The sequence below is a fragment of the Uloborus diversus genome, chromosome 8 (genome assembly GCF_026930045.1).
Source record: "Uloborus diversus isolate 005 chromosome 8, Udiv.v.3.1, whole genome shotgun sequence".
Taxonomy (NCBI): domain Eukaryota; kingdom Metazoa; phylum Arthropoda; class Arachnida; order Araneae; family Uloboridae; genus Uloborus; species Uloborus diversus.
Window position 1 is genome coordinate 126,980,008 of NC_072738.1, and position 24,887 is coordinate 127,004,894.

The 24,887-nt window shown below is 35.4% G+C and overlaps 1 protein-coding gene across 2 annotated transcripts in view; it reads right to left on the minus strand.

The window, feature by feature from the left end:
• LOC129227412 (FERM domain-containing protein 4A-like) overlaps positions 1–24,887 on the minus strand; it is a 496,557-nt gene that overhangs the window by 453,491 nt on the left and 18,179 nt on the right. Inside the window, exon 1 of one of the 2 annotated variants that reach the window (XM_054861964.1) lies at positions 1,338–1,975. The exons of the other annotated variant lie outside the window; for it this stretch is intronic. Within the exon in view, the coding sequence (XP_054717939.1) occupies positions 1,338–1,571 (234 nt within the window). The 5' untranslated portion in view covers positions 1,572–1,975. Of the gene's footprint in view, positions 1–1,337; positions 1,976–24,887 lie in introns of those variants that run through there. 2 annotated transcript variants of the gene reach the window in all.

The window sequence follows — 24,887 nt, forward strand, 5'->3', positions numbered from 1 at the left end:
AAAATTTTGAAATTTCTTGCGCATGATAATGTATTCAGAAATTTGTAATATTTACATCCCAATAACGAAAAAATACCTTTGTGCTTAAAAAATTAAATGAATGAATTAGCAACGTTTTAATGCACAAAACTTACAAATTTCTGCACTTTTTGTGCATTAAAACGTTGGTAATTCATTCTTTTAAATTCATTCTAATGGTTTTTTTTTTTCTTTTAAATATTTTTTTATGTTCAGTATCGCACATGAAAACTAACTTTGACAATGCAAACTGCAAGGTAGCTTAACTTCCCAGAGAACCAAAGTATTATATGATACTTTTCTCACTGAAACTATAAATGTAGACAAAGGACAGAATTATATCAACAACAAAAAATAATTTTAAATAATCTTTTCTAACATTTAAAGTTTTTAGTCCGTTAAAATTTTGTGCAGAAGAATTTAGGTAGGGATAACTCAGTAACTAGTATTTTTGGACATTTTAATTCAGTTTGAATTCAATTAGTAATATAACATCGTTCAGTTGGTAACATATGCAATCAAGAATGCTGTTAAAAAATTCATACTCAAAAACTAATTGTAGGCATAAATAATAGATGCCGTTAAAAATGATTTTTTTTTTCTTATTAACCGATATAGGAGACAAAAATATAGAGGAAAAAAAACTTTGCTAAACGCTTTTACACTAATTGTTTGAAATACGGAAGTCTCAAAAAAATTGATAATTTTTAAAAGTCCAAAACCCATAAATCAAAGCTTGCTCAAGTTCGGCTTTTAAATTAATTTGTTAACTTTTATAACAATTGACTATATAATTACGATTATTCATTTTTTGTATTTTTCGGGAGGATTAAAACGTTTTGTCCCACCGAAGACATAGTAGTAAGTGTAATAAAAGCGGGTAAAAATATTTTAAATAGCTGATAAATATGCAAAACACCAACGGTTAGATTGAATTATCTAAAGGTTTAATAAAAGCTTGTGAAAATATTTTTAAAAGCTGATAAGTGTATGCAAAACATCTATGTCTCGATTGAATTATCTAAGAGTAAGTGTGAAAAAGCTTGTAAAAAATATTTTAAATAGCTGATAAGAATGCAAAACACCAATGCCTCGATTGATCTATCTAAAAGTGTAAAAAAAGCTTGTGAAAATATTTTAAAAAGCTGATAAGTATGCAAAACACCTATGTCCCGACTGAATTATCAAAGAGTAAGTAAAAAAGCTTGTAAAAATATTTTAAATTGCTGATAAATATGCAAAACATCAATGCCTCGATTGAATTATCTAAGATGCATTGCCAGATTTCCACCTGCATATCAATCATCCTCATTACCTACCCGGCTGGATCCACAGAAATCCGCGCATCCGTAGCTGCTCCCGCCTCCATCCGAGAGCGTATCATCAGCAAAGCGATCCCGTGGCGCCATCTCGTTTTCATCTTTGCAACAACAGCAGCATCCGCGAGGCAACATCGGCCCGGTTTCCCCTGCTCCCAAGATCAGCGGGATCGGCGGCGAGATGCGGAGGAGCTCTCTCCGCGGAGAGCAAGGCTTGACGTTAGGCTTAACCATCCTTTCTGGGATTGTTTTCAAAAATTCTACCAGAATATTTTGCAGAATGTTGCAGCTAATTCACTGACGTATCTTCTTGTTCGTCGCATAAGAGTTCCACATAAAATCAGTCTCAACCACGTATAACTTTTTTTTCAAAGACAACTGAAGTAAGCGCCAAAAAATTATCACAATTCGATAAAGCAACCATGTGTGATGCAATCCCTTCACTTCAAGAATCGATTGTGAGACAAAATATTGGAGAATTCGAATAGTTCGGATAATGTTCGTCTCGATTCGATAATTACCGATTCGAAGGTGGCAAAAAATCCTCCAATTCCAAGCATATTCCAGAAACACATCCTCTGACGTAACAGCTGGAGTTACATCTCGTCGGCACAAGACCTTCGAACGGTACCGTCTTGTTTACTAGCCATTTCGAAATGCATTACTAGAGAGTCTGGGAAAATGGGACTACCGGATTTGGCGGAGATATCGATTCCTTGGCGAGGCATCTTTTTTTTTCCTTCCCTGGAGAAGTTGGTCCGGAGCCAACAAAATCCAGCTGTTCTAAGGCGAAAATAGTAGCGAAACCAAGCGAGAAATAGATCTCATAATCTTTCATCATTGGCAGCTGCAGTTTTTTCTTCCTTTTCCACTTAAAAAATTAATCTTTCGACCATAAAGTTTTTATTGCGATTTTAATTACCATGCGGAGCTTTTATAAAAGAAAACGCAAGCAATATTAACGCATGAACGCTTAGTTTTCAAATTTCCCAGAGAAAAGAAGTAAAAGTCGTCTCGGTAATTATAGGGGACTGGGGGGAAGGTGAAATGTCCTTTCCATTTAATAGTTTAATATTTTTACAAATTTGCACTGAAATATCAACAAAATGGTTTTTGAAAATTTTATATAAATAGCATATAAAACTTTTCAATATTTTATTAAAATAATCGTCTACGTAAAACATGATGTTTAGAAAAAGAAACAGGAAACATTTTCTATATTTAGACCATTGACAATAACTACCTTAATTCTTCCTATCTAATCTAAAAATAATTGAGAAAGTCAGTTTGTGGTAATTCATTAATCCTTTTTAGTTTTCCTAAACATATATAAAACAGAGACAATAATTATAATTTTATATTCTGATAAGCTTAACCTTTTAAGCAATTATTTCTTAAAATGAATAAGTAAATAATATGATAACTTGAAATCTCTTTCAAGATTAAAGAAAAGAAAAAAGGAAGACATACTATAATCAAGTGCAATTTTTCTGAAGTAAAAAAGAACTTCCTAATCATTGCAAATTTAAAAATAAATAAAACTTAATAATTTACGGAAATAGGTTTAAACCTTTTGCAACGCAAAAAATATATTGAAATGCATTTTTTAAATGAAATGAAATAAAACGACAATCGTAAAATAGTTTCCAAAATTGAAAAAAAGTTACATTGTTTCATTAATTAAATAATATTTTCAAAAGTAAAAAAAAAGTCTCAATCATTACGAATTTAAGTAATATAATTGCTTAGTTTTAGAATAAATGAAACATTATAATGAACAGAAAAAGGTTTAAAAAATAAGAAGCTGTAAAAATATATTTGAAATACATTTCAAAAAATAAAATAAGATGAAATGAAATAAACAATACATGAGCTTGAAATAGTTTTCAAGATTTAACCAAAAGAAAGATAGATACATAATTTCATTAATCAAATGCAATTTTTTTAAAGTAAAAATTCCTAATCAATTCGAAAATTAACATCAATATTAATGTTTAGCTTCAGAATAAATAAAATATCATAATTAAGGGGGAAAAGTTCAAACATTTTAAAACTCTAAAATAAATTCGAAATACCATTTAAAAATATAAAAAATAAATAAAATTAACTAAATAATGTACGAACTTGAAATAATTTTCAAAGATTAAAATAATATTAATGATGAGGCGTTATTTCATTTATCAAACTATTCTGCAAAAAAAGAATCTTGATCACCGTGAATTTAATGAATACTTATATTTAATTTAAAACAAAATTTAAAGTAATACTTAACGATAGAAATTTTTAGCTTTTAAAAGCTAAAAATATGTATCTTTTTAAAATAAAATAAACTAAAAAAACATATTTTAAAAAAAGCTACATAGCTACTTGATCCATATTAATAGATTTCTGCATAAATAATGAATATATATCTGTTATTTTTTGGAAATTTTCGAAAATAATTTTAAGGTGTGCAATAGTTAGAAAAAATAGTTTCATGCAATGAAAACTAGAAATTTAAAAAACAATAGCTGAAAGTGCCTATAAAAGCCAGAAATGAAAAATTATATTTTAGAAAACACAGTGAAGTATTTTAAATGGAAAGAGTAAAAACAAACAAATAAACAGAAAACCCGAATCTGACAAACAGTAATTATATATATAAATATGAGAAGAATAAAAGTGTTCAAACAAGACGTTAACAAAACTGCAAATAACAAATAAGAAAAAGAGAAATAAATCCCAGAATTCCAACAGTTTTCATCTTAAGAAATGCTGTTAGCTTCGTTAGTAATCTCTGTAAAGCAGCTTTCATGTTGAGTAAATAATACTCGCAAAGAAAACAACCTATCTGATTTGCGTTCACTCCACTGATTCTCTGGCACTGAAGCGGGAATTGTTTGTCAAACAATTCTACCATAATCTCTTTTCTGTGAGCTTTAAATTATTTTTATATTAGATTTTTGCTTTGAGCAATGTATTATAAGTAATTTACTCTTTTTTGGAAATTTGAATGAAATGCAATTGAAGCATGAAATTTGTTGAGAATAATACAAATCTCTCAGTACTTATTTCTGCTATATTTATATGGAAATTTAAGAAGAGCAACTTTAATTTAAAGAGTACTACACAGATTCAAAAGTTAGCTTAATTTTTTAAGAAGCGATATCTTTCGTTTTTTAAATTTTCAAGCGTAACAACAAATAATTGATTATTAGCTACATCGCACGGTTTTGCACGGTCCTCCTCGAAAATAAAAGTTATGTCAAGTGACGCGTGTTCAACAATCAGGCTTGAACGAGAAAGAAAAAACAGTATAATTTTGCTGCAGATTGCAGAAAAATAACCAAAAGGAAACATTTTAAATTCCCTGATTACAGGAAAAGCCTTTAAAACAAAAGCCAGAATTTTATTTCTTCATATTTCAGAAAAAAATGGCAACTGATCTTTCTTCTCAATGATTTTTTTCACGCTACAAATTTTAATAAAAGCACTAGCTACGTCGCCCGACTTTGCACGGTCCACCTCGAAAATAAAAGTTATGTCAAGTGACGCGTGTTCAACAATCAGACTTGAACGAAAAAAAAATCAGTAAAATTTTGCGGCAGATTTCGGAAAAATAACAGAAAAGTAAACATTTTAAGTCCCCCGATTACAGGAGAAGTCTTTAAAACAAATCCCAGAATTTTATTTGCTCATTTTCGAGATAAAAATGGCAACAGATCTTTCTTCTCAATGATTTTCTTCACTCGACAAATTTTAATACAAGCATTATTATGGAAAGTTGAGATGAAGCACTGAATAATAACTTGAACGGAGGAAAGTCTTCGAAAAATAGGGATTTGATGTCAAAATCTAAATGTCGTGATTAATAGTTTTTAATTGATATATCTCCGCTAATTATTATCAGAAGATTATGTTAAATAGCCAAACTTAAAGACGGAAAGATTATGAATCCAACGATACCTGGTTCGATGGTCAGTTCACTGTCGTTCGGGAGAAGTAACTCGGACAAACATACATAGGTACATATATACTCAGTTTTTAATTATATAAGATGTTTAAAATTAGGTTCAGAAAAAATTAAGATAGTTATTTTTATCAAAAGAAAAATTAATTTATTCTTTGAGATGAAACTTAAAATGTTTCAATTATCTAGAATTTCAGAAATTCAATCTGGTAATTTTAATTTTATTGAGTACATAGATTTTCTTCTGTTGTTTTTTGTTTATATAAAAACAAAATTGTTACTGCCACTTTTGTTCTATTTTTGCAAGAAGAAACTAAGAATAGTTTCAATTACATAGATGGGCATAATAGAAAGGTTCTAATAATTGAGTTATGAGGATCGGATCGGACAGTAGCATCGAAGTTTTGTCGAAAAAACGCCATTTTCTAGTCGTGAGATTTTAGAAAGCACCGTGAACGACAATAAGAAATTTTTGGGTTATTCAAACAATTCTTTTATTCATATTCTACTCCAAAAGTTATTTCTTATCAGGTAACCATACGATAGCGTAAAAGTGAACGATTTTTAAATGAGTAGTAAACGAAAGAGCATAATAAAATATGTTTCTCTTTTCAGTAAGTTAGCGCCCTATAGCAACGGCTAAGGCAGAAATACACCGCCAGTTCAGTCATTCCGGCCGATAACTGCAGTTTCGTGCTTATTAGCACTCATCAGCCCGGCATAGGAAGTGACTGAGTTGGAGGTGGAAAACCACTTAAGGAAGCCGAGAGTGCCATACAAACTTTTAGCAAATATATTAAGGGCGGTAACTTACAGAAAATACAATGCCTTGCCTTCAATCTTCGAGTTGAACCGAACCATTGCTTCGGTCACTAGTCTTTTCAGTGTTAATTCTATATTAGCTACCAGTTTGCTTGGCATTCTTCGCTTCCTTCAGAGGTTTTCCACCTCCAGCTCAGTCACTTCCTATACCGGGCTGATGAGTGCTAGTAAGCAAGAAACTCCAGTCCTCAGCTGGCATGACTGAACTGGCGGTGTATGTTTCTCTTTCTTTGCGTGTAAATTATTTGCCCTTGTATCCCCGTTATCGAAACATAAAGTCTCAAAGGCTGCCGAAATTATAAGAAAAGCCGCCAACATTTTCGAGAGAGAGCGAACAAGAGTTTCGGTGAATAATGGAAGACATCCTTCACACGTTTATATCTCGATAAGGCGGCACAAGGGCAATAAACTTTTCCGATTGCTACCTTTTTCGGATTAAAAGCAAATGCAAGGTTAGATGAAAACTTTTAAATCACTGAAATTCCTTACGAGAACAACTGCTAAGTTTTCTTATTAAGCACTTTTATTATAGTTGGCCTGATTGTCACGGAAAAATCTGAGGCCTGTTTTTGCTTATATATCAGCAACTAGAACACTTAAAGACTTCGGGACTTCACTAAATGATTTGCTTAATCTTAAGGTACAACTTAACGCTGAACAATTCAATTCCAAAATAAAATTATTATTTCGGTTAGGATAGAAAACAGCAAATTTCATGTAATTTCCCCTAAAATCCATTGTTACAAGTTTTGTTGCCTTACAACATCAAAATTAATAGTAATCATAATAAAAATTTTGAATCAAGGCTTCTCTGGATCAAGCATGAAAATTTATCCGCTAGCATTGCTTTGTTAGGATTTTTATTCTCATTTATGCCAATAATCAGCAAGAAGTTCCGTCTAGAACTAAACGAGCCTACTTTCCCGTATACCCATACTACTTTCTATTACCTGACCAATAATCTCAAAAATAGCTAAAATCGCAAATTGTTTCAAACATATATTTTTTTTTTAAATATTTTAAGCAGATTTCTAGGAATAAAATATTCCTTACTCATCTTTAAAAAAAAAACGAACAAATAAAAAAGCAGGACCTTTTAAACAAAGCAGCTAATACACTTTTTTCCATTAAAAAAATTCTTTAACAGCTTTCAAAACGAAAAAATAGTAATTAAAATTAATAAGCTCATTATCATATCAAAAAAAAAATCGGTTTTTTCCTCTGTTGCCAAAAATAATTTTTAAATGAATTAGTGCACTTACCAAAATAAATAAAAACAATAAAATGTCAACTTAAAGAAATAATTTTCATTGTCAAAAAAAAAAAAAAAAAATCGTATGCGCATATCTTTATGTAGAAACAAAAATGACTTCGAAAACTGAAAACCTAAATTAAAACTTTAGCGTGAAAATAAAATAAAATCATATCAACACTAATTATTTCCAGTTAAAACCATAGCTGCGGAGTCGGAGTCGATCTCATTTTGGGATAAAGGAGTCATAGACGTATATCCAAGAATCGAATCTACGAAGTCAAAGCCGAAGTCGGGGAGTCGTAGTCCGATTAATTGCTGGCACATGAGTCGGAGTCAGGTGCCCCTAAAATTTTCGGAGTTGGAGTCTGGAGCTTGGCGTCAAGAGCTATTTCCAACAAAATTTGTTTGAAGTAAATCCGCCCTCAAGTACGGAATCTACATTGACTTTCCGTTTCCCCGTAGGCGCTAATGTTAAGGGATTTGAACTGTTCAAAATTGAACGGAAAATTGTTCAAATCAAAAAGATATTTTATATACAAGTTTTTCATCAAAATTTTTTTCCTACAAAGTTTGTTTGAAGCAAATTCACCTCACAGTTCGGAATTGCCTTAAATTTCCCCGTAGGCGCTAATGTTGTTTTTTTTGAAATGTTCAAAATTGAACAAAAAATAGTTCAAATCAAAAAGTGAAATATGGGAATGAGGTGTCCTCTTTGAGATCTTTCGAACAAAAAAAAAGTTTGTTCGAATCGGACTATTCATTCAAAAGTTATTGGGGGGGGGGGGAGGACAGACAGACCGACAGACATTTTCCCCCATCTCAATACCCTACTTTCCAATTTTTAACTTTTCGATATTTATTTAATTATTTTATTTATTTTTGACTTTTTTTTGTTTTTCGCGATATTTTTAAGATGCATTAAGCCTTCTTTCATGCATTTTTCTTCTTTTTCTGACTTTTATTGGGAAAGTAGGCTAAAAACGGGGCTAAGTAAATAAACATATCAGGATCCTGATCACGAGTAACTTGTATGTTGTGAAATATGAATTACTAGTTTCGTAAACCCTTGGAGTATGCTGTTCAGTTTTGGTCTCCTTATCTTAAGAAAGACATTAATGCATTGGAAAGGGTTCAAAGGCGAGCTACAAGGCTAATAAATGGACTTTCTCATTTAGACTACGATTCCAGGCTTAGAAGGCTAAAAATGTATAGTCTTGAGCAAAGAAGAGACCAAGGGGACATGATTCAGTTGTTTAAATTTATTAAAATGAAAGATGGGCTGAAGTTTAGCACTGAAAACAGGACAAGGGGTCATTGTTTTAAGCTATTTAAATCTCAGGCTAACATGGATGTTAGGAAAAATTATTATTTTAGCAGGGTAGTGGAACCTTGGAACAGTTTACCGGAAGAGGTGGTAATGAGCAAGGGAGTAGACAGTTTTAAGAGGGCCATTGATCTTCACTGGGGATTGTAAATTGACTAGGACCAGTCTAGCTGGGCCCAGAGCCTGTTGCTGGTCGTCACTTTTGTATTTGTATTTGTAATATTTGAATGGTTCTAATTGAATTAGCACACATACAAATCCTACACGGGAAGAAGAACTAATTATTAGTGCCAAATGCTTAAAGTTTTAGACCCGTATAGTTCTTTTTCCTTTGAGTATGAGGCATTTATATGAAACAAAAAAAAAAAATAGAATAACGTTCACGAAATTTCATTTCTGAAATACATTTACATTAAAAAGAATAAAATAACAGATTTTTTTTTTAATATTAAGTACTTTTCATAGTGCAGTCAAAAGGACAAAATAACTTTTCTGGACACTATTTAAGTATAGTGAAACTATACTTAAATAGTGTCCTTAACTATTAGTGTCCAGATATTAGTGCCCAGATAATAGTGTTCATAAGACTTAAACAGTGTCCTTTTAAGAAAGGACACTATTTAAGTATTCTTGTAGTTTTCAATTGTTCCAAGAAAATGACTCCACAAACGAGGAAAAGTGCGGCTCAAGTCATTTCAAACAAAACTTTTCCCGAAAAATATGCATGTTTCAACACTCAAATTTATGACAGAAAGTTCGTTAATGATATAAAATTCTCTACCTGACTAGAGCCGCACTTTTCCTCCTTTGTGAAGTAATTTACTTAATACTTAAATATTGTCCTTTCTGACCCAGAAAAGTTATTTTGTCCTTTCGAGTGCATTATGAAAAGTGCTTCATATTTTTTAAAAAATTGTTATTTTTATTTCTTTATGCAAACGTTGAAAAGCGAACAAACAGTTTTTTAAATAAACAAAGATACAGTTAGGAGCCCTGAGATATGCGGCATAAGTCGGATCTTTGTTCATCAATAAGCCGATTTTTTTGCATTGAAAAAAGGGTTTCTTGTAACCTCGAAATATGTGTTTGTAATTCGTTACTAATGTTGCGTAATGCTGTTGTCTATATCTTGACTTTCTTAGCACAAAGGAATTTATTTCTTAAAGAATAACAGGCTTAACGTCTTGCAAAATATTAGAAAAATGTGCTACAGACAGTTGCTTAGCGATATTTAGGTGACATTTAAATAGAATAGTGTAAAGAAATTTAAAAAAAAAAAACATGTGTCATAAAGACCACACAGCAGAATTGAAATTTTTATCCTTTCTCTTTTTTACATTCTGAACTGTCTCTTCACCCGCACGTTTTCTCTCACGTGCTCTTATTCTTTCTGCACCTGACTTGGGCATATTCACAACAAAATTGTATATTTTAACGAGGAAAATAGATTATGAACAATTAGAAAACTAAAAAACACTTGAAATCCATTTTTTAATTCTTTTCCAAAAGCAACGAGAAAAAATGCAAATTTAATTTTGTTAATAAAAGTTAACAAATTAATTTCAAGGCTGAATTTAAGAAAGGTAGATTACGCTCTTAAACTGGCTCGACTTGAATCAAAGAAATCTTCGAAAACCTGCATTATTTGAAAAGTTTATTCTGCCCTAAGTCCACAAATACATATATGATTGTTTATGTTCCGCCCTAAAATTATATTTTTTTATTGATTAACAAAACTAACTTTATAATTACTAAAATTTTTCATTGTTTTTGGCAACAGTTAAAAATTGGAAGTATTTTAATTTTTATAATCTTATATAATTAAAAACTGAGCGTATGTATCTATGTATGTAACTACGTATTTATGTCCAAGTTTCTTCTCCCGAACGAGAGTGAACTGACCATCGAACCAGGAATCGATGGATTCGTTATCTTCCCGTCTTTATGTCTGGCTATTTAACACAATCCTCCGATAATAATTAGCGGAGATATCAATTAAAAACTATTAATCACGACATTTAGATTTTGACATCAAATCCCTATTTTTCGAAGGCTTTCCTCCGTTCAAGTTATTATTCAGTGCTTCATCTCAACTTTCCATAACAATGCTTGTATTAAAATTTGTCGAGTGAAGAAAATCATTGAGAAGAAAGATCTGTTGCCATTTTTATCTCGAATATGAGCAAATAAAATTCTGGGGTTTTTTTTAAAGACTTCTCCTGTAATCGGGGGACTTAAAATGTTTACTTTTCTGTTATTTTTCCGAAATCTGCCGCAAAATTTTACTGATTTTTTTTTTTTTTTTTGTAAGTCTGATTGTTAAACACGCGTCACTTGACATAACTTTTATTTTCGAGGTGGACCGTGCAAACCCGGGCGACGTAGCTAGTGCTTTTATTAAAATTTGTAGCGTGAAGAAACTCATTGTGAAGAAAGATCTGTTGCCATTTTTCTCTGAAATATGAAAAAATAAAATTCTGGCTTTTGTTTTAAAGGCTTTTCCTGTAATCGGGGAATTTAAAATGTTTCCTTTTTGGTTATATTTCCGCAATCTGCCGTAAATTTGTATTAATTTTTTTCTCGTTCAAGCCTGATTGTTGAACACGCGTCACTTGACATAACTTTTATTTTCGAGGAGGTCCGTGCAAAACCGGACGACGTAGCCAGTAATCAATTATTTGTTGTTACGCTTGACAATTTGAAAAACCAAAAATATCGCTTCTTAAAAAATTGAGCTAACTTTTGAATCTATTTAGTACTCTTTAAATGAAAGCTGCACTTTTTAAATTTCCATATAAATATTGCAGAAATAAGTACTGAGAGATTTGTATTATTCTCAACGAATTTCGCGCTTCAATTTCATTTCAATCAAATTTCCAAAAGAGAGTAAATTACTTATAATAGGTGGACCGCGCAAAGCCGGGCGACGCAGCTAGTTACTATTATTTTTCATTGTTTTTGGCACCAATTAAAAAACTTCGGTCACACAAAAAGTTTATGTATCAGAATTTTAAAGCCCTCCCATAAAAAGTTTCACTTCAATAAAGAGTATTATAACAATAATAATAATAATAATAATAATAATAATAATAATAATACTAATAATAATAATACAGCCAAAACAGAATTATAACAAATTAGCAGGTTCACAATACTTAGTTTGAATACAAAGAAGGAAACCATACGTAAGTAAAAAAGCTCACATTAAAGAAAGAAATCCAGTTAATCAGAACCATTTCTCTTTCAAAACAAATTTCTAATCACCAAATAAAATTCTAATCAAACGCTACTTTTACTCGACCATATTAATATTGATAAAGTTAGCTTGGATATTTTAGGATTATTTCTAGCTAATAAAACTATTTATTAGCAACGTCCAAGTAGTGAAGACCAAGGATTAGCTGTGTAGGTAATTTCAAACATAGAAACCATATACATGATACAAAAATCCGAGGAAATCGAACCTGAATAAAATTCAAAATATTCGATCTATTTTTGCATTCAAAGACTGTTCTGCAAAATTCACCTTTAAGCATTCTACGCAGATTTCAACCTCGGTTTTCTTCCTTTCATATTTGTTAGAAGAGTATTCAATTTTATGGATTCAGCGCACTGCGTTGGAAATCCTTTCACAACTTTCCACTTCGCACGTTGGTCGTAGGGCTGCAAAAATGTGTTTGGTTATATAAAAACTCAATGCCCCAAGCAGCTTGAAAATTTCCGAAATGTGGAGACCACAGCTTTAAAAAATCGAAAAAGAGGATAGTATATGTGTGTTACAACTAGTTTTGTATAGCAGGACATCGATGCCGATGCTTTCAAAACATCGATTCTTGATGAATATCGATATTTTATGATCTTTTACATTGTCGAAATTTTATTTTTGAGTTTAACAGTATTTTCGTGGAAAAAGAATCGTGGTTTTGAATTTTTAGAAATGACGACGATTGAATTAAAGTATTATTCACTGTGATCGTAAAGAGTTTTCTGCAAGAATCATTGACAAAAAAGCCAACTTCGAGGGAAAAAGTTAAATTTTTTTGAAATTCCCCCCCCCCCCCCAGGCTCTAAACCGAAAGTACTACACTGTTAAAACTAAAGGTTACAGAGAGCGGCCGTTCGGGATCTAGGGTCAAGAAACGGTATTTCAGGTTACAATTGAGGTTGGTTTCAATACCAAGGCTTTCCAGCGGTGATGAAAGTAAATGGAGCACAATTTCCCCCCCCCCCTCTTCCCCCAAGATGCAGTTTTCTCGACCCATGCGCGGTAGCGCAAGAAGACGGTAGCGATTTGGGGTTCGAATCAGGTATCAAAAGATTCGAAAGATTACGATCATGGATAGCTCGGTTTCATCTTCGTACGACTTTAAGAACCGGAGATATTATTACTGTTTCGATCAAAAGTGACTTAAGAAAATCTAGCCATTTGCCAATGAGTCTGGTTCGAGCGAAAGTGAAGGCGAGAAGACTAAGAAAGACTAAGCCGCGTTTTTTGACGCAATGATTTTTTTTTTCATTTTTCCTTTTGAAATGATGCTATTTACGTCTCAAAAACGTCAATTAAAATTATTTCGCTAACCAAAGCTACCTCAGACGGAAAGTAGGGACGAAACCCTGGAAGTACTTCGGGGGAACAGAGGTGTACACCAACCCGCCGCACAGTGGGGCAAAAACACCAAAAAGCGCTTAAAAGTGTTTTTAAACCTTTCTCGCTTGTTTGTTTACACAAGCATGTTATAATGGATTTTTCTCGATTTTTTTCGGTTCAGGGTCAAAAGTTCGCAGGTTTACGCAGCTAATTCCTTTTCGGGGTCTTTCTACAGACCATTTATGACTCATTAATATTAATTTCTAAGAGGACATATGAGGACATTTTTTTGTAGAGTCTTTTGAAAAAAATAACTTTGAATTCCGAAGTTTTTGGTCCTGATCAAAACCGATTTTCGGTTTGAGAATTCGATTACTCCTTTTTTTCGTCCTATTACTATCGTTGGACACGAGAAAAATTAAATATACCCGCCTTTAATAAGAAAAAAAATTATAGACTGCTTAAAAGCAATTTTTGTAAATTCCCGCACTCATGGTTCTTCAACTTTCTAAACGCTCCCTTCAGCTTTGTAGTGGACGAAGGGCTCTAAAATTTCAGTTCTGATTGCCTAAGGGGTAGGCCTGTGCAAATTTATTAATTCTCAATTGGTTTAGTATTTGAAAAAAAAAACATTAATGAGCGCTTTTTGGCGTCTTCGCCCCACTGTGCGCCGGTACACCGAGTCGTCGTAGGCGGTTAGGTCAAGGCTAGCTTTTGTCGGCTTTGGCAGTTCAAACATTTTGGTTATGAATTAATAAACGCTACCTGCCACTATAAAATCAGTTCAACCTGTTCTTATAAAACGTTTGTCAGTGTTTATATGTTTACAGTAATTTAAACAATCTTATGCTTCTCATAACACTGAATTTTGGTCAATTTACTATCACCGATGATTTAATTCACATATGCTTCATCGTCAACGTAACTTCTCTACTGTACGGATTTCGAGTAATCAGACACTTTCAGCTGCTATCGATAAAGTTTTTGAATGTTATGTCATCAATCGTTTTGTGCACGCGAAATCCTAATCGTACTCATCTTTTTAGATCATTGTGTGACCGCAATCTTATCTTTAAATGCTTTCAATCCACACACATAAAGGCAGTTAAAATGAGTTCTATAATCGTAATAAAGTAAATTACCTAATTTAAAATTGATTAACGGTAAAAGCGAATGCAAATTTATATATATTGACTTTAAAATGCAATTAATGTTTGATGTAAACGTAACGGTAATCGACTTTTCTTTTATAGTCTTTCGTAAATAATGTATGTCGAAGATCCCCAGATCATCCAATGATTTGAAAAAAACCTTCGAACACTTGATGAAAGAGATAAACTTCGTTCTTTTTCCAGTTATCATAATTACTATCAAAAAATTTAATTTAAAAAAATCATTTTAAACTTTTAGATTTACTGTTATAAACTTTGGACAACTGTATTTCTGCAGGTACCATGAATGAACCAGCTCAAACACAATGGAACATTTCCTATTTATTAAACGTGGTATTATGTTGTATCTCTATGCTTTAATGTTGCATATAAAAGATTAAATAGAAAATAGAAATTACACAGATTAGATTACTGACTTTCATAGAGCAAATAGTAAAGGATCGGCTTATTTTACGAGCGGAAATTTTAATTTCGCATATCAATAAAACTTTTACGGACCTAAGTTAAACTTTGAAAAATAATAATTTAAATATACTACACTATGTAAAAATGAAGGTTTTGTTATTAATAATCATTGCATTCGAACTGGGCGCTGAAATGAAATTAATTGCACGGGTGCCTATGATAGGGGTGCGGGGCTATCAAATTTTTAGAAGATGATTTTGCGTTTATTTTTTTCTCCCCCAGGAAATTCTCGGCGAGATTTAAGGGGGTGTTCTAGTTCCATCGTTCTTTCAGGAAATGGGCACTCCAACGCTATTGTGGGCGGAATTTTCAATTCAGGTTTAGGGCGCCAGAAAATCTTTAAACGGTACTGACGCTGTCACAAAGTTAGTTTAATAGTGCGTGGTTGCGTATAGACGATGTAATTTTTTTCTACATTGTGTAGCATCGTTGAAAATTCACAATTTTAGAAGAAATATTTTCAAACTTAAACTATACGTTAGTCATTTAGATTACAAAAGTCAACCTTTTTTTTTTTTTTTCTTTCTTTTTTTTTTTTTTTTTTTTTTTTTTTTGCGTATATTGTATAGTGCTTGGCTCTGATAATTTTCGCCATGACAATGTTTACTTCTTGAGGGGGGGAGGGGTGATAGGGAGTGGAATGGTAATTGACGCGGAGTCGGGTTGGGCTACTTTCGTAATAATTTTGAAAATTATTCTAGCTCAAATCCCTGCCCTTTGAAACTTGTCCCTTTTTCACAGAACTTCACAAAAAGAAATAAACATTGTCAAGGTCATGGTTCAACTAATCAGAGCCACACTAATATTTGAGAGACAAATATTGAAAAGTAGTGTTACGCAAAATTTTGATCTTCTTTTTTTTTTATTTACACCATTTTATCCGGAGAGCGACACCAATCGCATTTTAAGGAACTATAAATCTACACTCGCCTGGAACAGTGGCGCAGCGAAGGGGGGGGGGGCGGAGGGTTAAAACACCCCCCAGAGGCATAAATGCGTATTTTAATACAGAAGTTTTAACATATGAAAGGATTGTTTGGATCAAGAAACCCCTCCAGAAGGTATTTTTGATTTAAAAAAAAAACCCTCCAAAGGTTTCTTTTAATCAAAAAAAAAAAAAAACTCCTGCAGAAAGTACTTTTGATCAAAACCCCCCTCCAGAAGATTGTTTTGACTGCGCTAGTGGCCTGGACGCATGGGAATTTACTCCCACTTAACACAATTTACCGAATTAATTTAAATTAAGCTTTTCAGAAGCAACTAGAGTGTCACACAGCCACTGAAACACTATTTTCAATGAAATTATAATGCAAATAGGAAAATGGATTTCTTTGAAAAACGCAAGTTTTGAAAAGATATTTTGTGACAATCCGTGTCATTATAAATTAATGTTCTTTACGAAATCTATAGAAGGCGAAAAATAATATTGACACAGCAAATTTATCCCCTGAAAATATTACAAAGATTTAGCTCAGAATGATGTCAAAACCCAAAGCCCAGGGAGAGCTGCACTGTACACCTTTTCCTAGAAGCAATACGACTCCCGAAGAGCTATTTGTATCGCAAAGAAATAAACCTTCAGAAAAGCATACTTCACAATAAGAATCAGATTAAATCGACTTTATCAACAGCTGCTTTTATCATAAAATACCTGAAACATGAAACGAAACTTGAAGAGCTTATCTTGAAGATTCAGCTCATAAATTTCACCGGTTATAAATAACTGTACTTGGCGACAGGAACTCTTCGCCAGCATTCATCCTCGTTGGCGACGAAGCCCCAGAACCTTGAAATTTTTAGTTTATGGCAACCCGCGAGAGGAGAGAACTCCGTGCGTGATCGCGAGATGGAGTTTCTCAGCTCCTCTCGGTTGGCGTAATAAATCTGCACGTGGTTCTTTTACGACCCACTTCGATCTTGCCCAGGACGAAAACTGGGAGGATGAAGAGGGGGGTTAGATTAAGACGGGGTGGAATTGAAAAGATTGCATTGAAGCACCATTTGAAAGGAGTGAATTGAGAATACTTAATATTTCTGCTTGAATTGGAGAAATGGCGCAGGGTAATCAAGCATTGCTTTTTTATACCGTTCCGTGGAATCATCATGTAAAAGGTTGAAGTAGGTTCAAATCACCAGTTTATGTAATTAGCTTTGTCAAAGAAGTGGGGAATAAAATTGCAATTTGCTTTCCATTTCTAAGGTGCTTTTATACCGTGAACGTGCGCTATTGAGCATGAATTCAATCAAATTAATCCGTAGAATTGAGCTAAAAACAAACCGGAAAAGTTCCATTTATCAAAGAATTCTATATTGTATTAATAAATGCTCACAGCAGCTAAACTGAAGTAATAGAATGCAAACATAGAACAGACTCAAAAGTCTCTAATTCATTTTATACGAGTTCGATAATAAAGTTTTACATTATATCCGCACTGGCCCTTTCAGCAAGAAAGACAAATTCGAAAAAGCTTAACTTTTAGCAATAAGCTTTTTTTTTTTTTTTTTTTTTGAAGATTTTTTACATACCCCTTAAAAAGTATCCTTTGATGTTTTCACTGTTTAAACTTCACAAGTATAAGTAAAGTAAATAACCTTCGGATGAAAAGAAATGCTTCAAGGGAAAAATAATAAATGCTACATAGCACATAATTAATGCTCAGTGTTATTTATACACATTGACATTATTAGCTAGTGGCAAAAAAAGCCACGAAAAAGTATAGACCCAAGTAATAACTCTAAATTTCACATTGTCAATTTCATTCTGACTCCGAAGCATTGCTTAGGACTGCGTTGAAAACCAACGCGCGTCCACATATGAACGGTATTTAAAATATTCCCAGAGCTGTTTGAGACTTTCGTTCATAATCTTAATTTCATACGTTTGTACCAGAAGAGAAAACAAATCTATGTAAGTGATTTCTTTTTCTTTTTAGGAACTTTTAACGACAAAAAAAATTTTCTTTTTTTTTTTTTTTTTTGGAAAAATGAGCGTGCATACACATGTACGAACGTTAAGAATGGAGTTGTTTCCTTCAGTCAAAAGTAGTACTTTTAGTCACTGAAATTGATAGAATAAGCAAAAAATAATAATAATGATAATAATAATAACACCCAGAAAAAACCTTCGTTTTCCCAACAGTTACCTTTTAATTATTTTTTTTAATTGTCTGATTTTTGAAAAAAAGGCGTGGTCTTGATTGCCGCATCTTTCTACCGCGTTATGATGATCAAGAAGCGAATTAAAATTGCGCTCTACGCTTGCTATCAACCCTATCGTTGCCAATACACGTGAGTAAAGATGCGAATTAAATATTTTGCACTGTGAATGGCAACACAGAATGGCATTTCATCATTTGTGATGACATCGGACAGAAGCATAAACACTAAAAGCGCGCCGATTTAAGTAATTTTTTAAAAATATTAAACTTAAACAAATTATTTGAAAAATGGTCAGATCCTATGTTTTTAAGCATGCTCTTTCAGAAAAAAATACTTTTAAAATTTTAGAAACGCCCCCATTTCAAAAATGCTTATTTTATAAATTTTTGATTTTAGCTTTAATTATATTTACGACAAAAATGTAAAGTGCACAGTGCAAAGCAGTTCAAACTATTAACAGAGCAATCAGTTGTCCATTTCCATATCATGTGTTATCAATACGAAAATAGAAATTTCCGATTGGATAACTGAAAAAACCTTGGAAAAATAATTACAGTTCTTCTATTGGTTATAGGTAAAATGTAAATCATATTGTTACAAATTCTGTAAATAGTAATTATTGTAGGAACGTAACCTGTAAATAGTTTCCCGTAATGAATATACAACCCCTTTTTCATTCGGCTAAAGTATACGACCCCTATTTTCTTTCTTTTCGTTGATAACGGTCTACGCATTTCGCGAAGAGGTAAGAATGTTGTGGAAAATTCTTTTCGGTGTATAAAAGCCGTTAGCGATGGATAAACAGTTAGTTTCGACTGAGGATTTCGAACTGAGCGTGTGTATTTGCTCTGTTTATAGCGAGGCATTTCGCTGTGTTGTTTTCGTATTTGGAAGTAAATACGTGTGTAAACGTTGAGTTTACGGTGTTGTGTGATAATTGCTTAATTGCTGATGAATAATTTAGCAGTTGTTGAAGATCTTTCCTGTACATAGTGTAAATAAATTTCCTGTGTTTTTATCAAGAACCGTGTCTTCATTTCAAGAAAGTGGAAGTCGCACCGAATCCGTTACAATTGGCGCCCAACGTGGGGCTTCTTCTGGACTTTCTTGGAGTAAGTGTGACTTTGGACATTTTTTCATAAAGACTTTTTAAACTTGGACTTTATTTTTATGGTGATTATTTGCGCAATGGATGAACAATTAAAACAACTGCTTGATGCAATCAACTCTGTGAAGAGTGATATGGCGGCTAATCAAGAACAATTAAAAAATGATATGGCGGCTAATCAAGGACAATGGAAAAGTGATTTAATGGTGCTGAAAAATGATTTAGCTTCTAACCAAGAGGAAATTAAAAACGACCTTACTTCGGTAAAGACTGTGATGGAAAATAAATTTAATGAGATAAAGCATCGAGTTGATGCTTTTGATGAAAAATTTGAAACAGTAGAAAACCGTATCGCAACAGTTGAGAATCATGTGGATGAGAAAATTAAAGACATGGAAAGGAGATTGGCGACCGCGGAAAGCAGCTCTGTACAGTTTTGCGCTCCCACATCTGTTGCTCGACCGTCCATTAAACTGGCCACATTTGATGGGAAAAGTTCGTGGCAAGTGTACAAAACCCAATTCATGATAGTGGCGGAAGCGAACGGATGGCACTCTGCTACCAAGGCCTGCCATCTTGCAGCATCCCTGAGAGATGACGCAGCGGACATTCTCCAGACCCTTCCGGACAGCCAGCGCCTGGATTTCGCCGCCCTCACAGCTGCGTTGGAGCTTCGCTTCGGTGAGAAGTGCCAGAAAGATTTCAGCCGACTCCAGTTGAAGTCCCGTTTCCAGAAAACCGGGGAAACCCTGCAAGAGCTAGCGGCGGACGTCGAGAGACTGTCTCATCTTGCTTTTTGCGACTGTCCTGCGGATGTTCGGGACAACCTGGCACTCAACTACTACATCGACGGGGTTCGAGATCCGGAAATCCAGAAAGCTCTACGGATGGCGGATGTCAAAGACCTGAATTCTGCTGTTGTGTATGCGATGAGATACGAGGCCGCCCAAGAAGCAACCCGTATGGATCGCCATCTAATCCGGACTCAGGAAGCTGATGAGTCTGATTCCAGGTCGTCCCACCTCGCTGAACTTGAGAGACAACTCGGTGACTTGACAAGACATTTGAGCAGCATAACAGCCCAAAAGAAACAAGAGCAGAAGTGCTGGAAATGCGGTAGTGAAGGACACCTGCGAAGGAGTTATCCGGCTCGCCAAGCTACGCGAGGGAAGGAAATCACCACCACTAAAGCTCTGCAGATTTCCTCTTCTAGTAGTGGCAGTGATGGACTTTTCATTTACGCACATGTAAATGGGAACCCCTGCAGACTGATTGTTGACACTGGAGCCAATGTGACAATCATTAGGACAGATGTGGCTCGTGAATTTGGATTGAAACTGCTGTGGACATCGCCACGCGTAAGTCTCCAGACTGTGACAGGTGACAAAATTGAGATTGACGGTAAAGTGGACTTGGAAATAGTGTTTGGGAATGCCACCTACCATCATACGGCATTCGTCGCTAATATCACGGACCCCTTCATTCTCGGATTGGACTTTTTGAAGAAATATGACTTCACTCTCGACTTCAAGACTAATGAGCTGCATTCGATGAGAGAAGACATAGCCGTTTTCCCTGCAGAGAGTGATGTAAAATCCGCTCATCAAATAATAGCTCAAACAGATTTATCGATTCCCTCAAGGTCAGAATCATTAATACCTGGCTCCCTTGAAGAAAGCAATAGTTTTCGATTTGGACTCATTGAATACCCTAACCTGAGCAATAGCCTAAAAGGAGTGCTGGTAGCATCTACGCTTGTGGACCTTTCTAAGGATGTAATTCCTGTGAGAGTCGCCAACGTGAGTGAAAGGCCAAGGAATATCCGGAAAGGTGAAGTGTTGGCAACTTGTACTCCAGTAAACTGCATCATTAGAAGAATCAATTCCCCTGCGACTGTGTCTTCTAAGTCCTTGACATCGAAGTTAATTGGGAGTGCGCCGTTATCGAATGATCAAAGAACTGCTGCGGAACAATTGGTGGACGACTTCAAGCATCTGTTTTCATCTACATCGGAGGATGTTGGCCGTACGAATTTAACGCAGCATAGGATTTACACTGGAGAACACCCCCCTATTAAACAGCATCCAAGACGACTACCGTTCGCTAAGAAGGAAGAGGTTGAAACCCTTCTAAAAGAGATGAAGGAGAATGATGTAATCGAACCGTCATCCAGTCCTTGGGCCTCTCCCATCGTCTTGGTCCGAAAGAAAGATGGCTCCACCAGATTTTGTGTCGATTACCGACGACTGAATGAAATCACCAAGAAAGACAGTTACCCTCTTCCACGGATAGACGATACCTTGGACACTCTTTCCGGACACAAGTGGTTTTCGACCCTGGACTTGAAGAGTGGCTACTGGCAGGTTGAGATACACCCTGAGGACCGAGAGAAGACAGCGTTTACAACTGGACAAGGCTTATGGCAGTTTAAAGTGATGCCCTTCGGCCTCTGCAATGCACCAGCTACGTTCGAGCGTCTTATGGAGACAGTGTTAAGAGGACTCTCTTACGAATCCTGTCTGGTCTACTTAGACGATATCATCATCGTGGGACGCAGCTTCGAAGAACATCTGGCAAATCTTAGGAAGGTGCTGCAAAAGCTTAAGGAAGCCAATCTGAAGTTAAGCCCGTCCAAATGTAATTTGTTCCGCCGGGAAGTGAACTACCTTGGTCACATCATCTCTTCTGAGGGTGTGCAAACCGATCCAGAGAAGGTATCTGCGGTCAGGAGTTGGAGTCGTCCCGAAAACATCCATCAGTTGCGAAGTTTCCTGGGGCTCTGCACGTACTACAGGAAGTTTGTGAAGGGTTTTTCCAACATTGCACGACCTTTGCATAAGCTGACGGAGAGCAAGCAAAAGTTTGAATGGTCCAAAGAATGCGAAGATGCATTTCTACGACTGAAGGAGGCTTTAACATCAACGCCTATCCTCGCCTATCCTCAGCCTGAAAAATCCTTCATCCTGGACACTGATGCGAGCAACGAGGGAATTGGAGCTGTTTTATCCCAAGAAATTGACGGAAATGAACATGTCATCGCTTACTGGAGCAAATGCTTACCAAAGTCGGAGCGAAATTACTGCGTCACCAGAAAGGAGTTACTGGCCATAGTGAAAGCTGTAGAACACTTCCATCATTACCTCTACGGCCGAAAATTTCTGCTTCGGACAGATCATGCCTCATTAACTTGGCTTTTGAACTTCAAGAATCCAGAAGGCCAGATAGCCAGGTGGATACAGCGGCTCCAGGAATATGACATGGAGATCAAGCACCGAAAAGGGTTGTCTCACGGTAATGCAGACGCTTTATCAAGGAGACCCTGTCCTGAGAACTGCAATTATTGTTCCCGAATCGAGAAACAGTATGGAACGACTAGCCCTACTGCCTATCAGGAGACAGTGACTCCAACTTCATCAGAACCTGATCCATGGAGTGATGACCAAGTTCGAAAAGATCAACTTGAAGACCCCGACATAAAACCAATTTTAGAGTTCATGGAAAGTGACAGTCGACGCCCTAGCTGGCAGGACGTTTCCATCTTCAGTCCTGCAACAAAAAGATACTGGGCTTTATGGAACTCACTCCATTTACGGAACGGCGTGCTACACCGGAAATGGGAATCTGACGACGGCAAGACATCTAGGTGGCAGTTACTACTTCCTCGATCCAGGATTTCAGATGTTCTGAAAGAAATACATAGTAGTGCGACTGGAGGACATTTTGGTGTCTTGAAAACTCTCAATAAAGTTCGGGAGCGCTTCTTCTGGAGCAAGGCGAAGGATGACGTGGAGAAGTGGTGCCATTCTTGTGACGCCTGTGCTGCTCGTAAAGGACCGAAGAAGAGAAGCAGAGGGAAGCTACATCTGTACAACGTTGGAGCTCCTTTCGAACGAATTGGGATTGACATCCTGGGTCCTCTACCAAGAACTGCTGATGGGAACAAATACATTCTTGTTTCCATCGACTACTTCACCAAATGGCCGGAAGCATATCCCATTCCAGATCAAGAAGCTACCACCGTAGCAGAGACTCTAGTCCAACATTGGATCTCGAGATACGGAACACCTTTGCAGATTCATTCCGATCAAGGGAGGAATTTCATCTCTGCTGTGTTTAAGGGCCTATGTCAAATTCTCGGAATTGAGAAAACTAGGACAACACCACTACACCCACAATCGGACGGCATGGTGGAGAGATTTAACCGCACAATCCTGAATAATCTCTCACTTATGGTCTCCAGGAATCAACAGGATTGGGACAAGAAGCTGCCTTTGTTCCTGCTGGCCTACCGCAGTGCTGTCCACGAGACTACCGGATATGCCCCATCTCAGATGCTCTTCGGACGAGAGCTTCGGCTACCTTGTGATCTCGTCTTCGGTCGTCCCCCGGATGCGCCTTCATCGCCTGAGGAGTACATCCAGGATCTCCAGGCCCGGTTGGAAGACGTTCATAACTTCGCACGAGAGCGAATCAACATCGCGGCGGAGAAGATGAAGACCCGATACGACACAAGGTCTACTGGACATGAATTCAACGAAGGCGACAAGGTTTGGTTATGGAATCCCATCCGACGGAAAGGTCTTTCACCCAAATTGCAGTCGCATTGGGATGGACCCTACAAAGTCGTTAACCGACTGAATGACGTCGTAGTGAGGATCCAAAAATCACCTAATGCAAAACCTAGGGTTGTACATTATGATCGGTTAGCCCCATACTATGGCCATAGTTCATGAGTATTACGTAAACAACCATGGTTGATAACATAAAAGTTGTAGATAATTTTTGCTTTTAATGTTTAGTAATATTTCTTGTTATTATTGTGTTTTCTGTATCTGTTAGTTATTAATTAATGTGTATATTTGTGAACATGTGATAGAAGTTTGGCACCCTTTCTGGGGATTGTACTGCCCGGGACGTGCAGTCCTTAGGAAGGGGGCAATGTTACAAATTCTGTAAATAGTAATTATTGTAGGAACGTAACCTGTAAATAGTTTCCCGTAATGAATATACAACCCCTTTTTCATTCGGCTAAAGTATACGACCCCTATTTTCTTTCTTTTCGTTGATAACGGTCTACGCATTTCGCGAAGAGGTAAGAATGTTGTGGAAAATTCTTTTCGGTGTATAAAAGCCGTTAGCGATGGATAAACAGTTAGTTTCGACTGAGGATTTCGAACTGAGCGTGTGTATTTGCTCTGTTTATAGCGAGGCATTTCGCTGTGCTGTTTTCGTATTTGGAAGTAAATACGTGTGTAAACGTTGAGTTTACGGTGTTGTGTGATAATTGCTTAATTGCTGATGAATAATTTAGCAGTTGTTGAAGATCTTTCCTGTACATAGTGTAAATAAATTTCCTGTGTTTTTATCAAGAACCGTGTCTTCATTTCAAGAAAGTGGAAGTCGCACCGAATCCGTTACAATATATATTGTTTCTCAAAGGTGTTATTTTCGTAACATTTCACTAATGAAAACGTCATCAAAATTGGTACATAAAAAACTCATCAAAATTAATACACAAGCAGAATTGCCAACTTTTGAAAAACTAAATTAGTAGCAGAGTTTTATGCGGGGGGGGGGTGAATAAAACAGTACATTTAAACGAATGCAACAGTCACAATAATTTGCATTTAAATGTACAACAAGGTAAGCAACACTTGACTCTGAAAGAAGTACTAATAAGCACTTTTTTAAACATTAGTTGGGGTAAA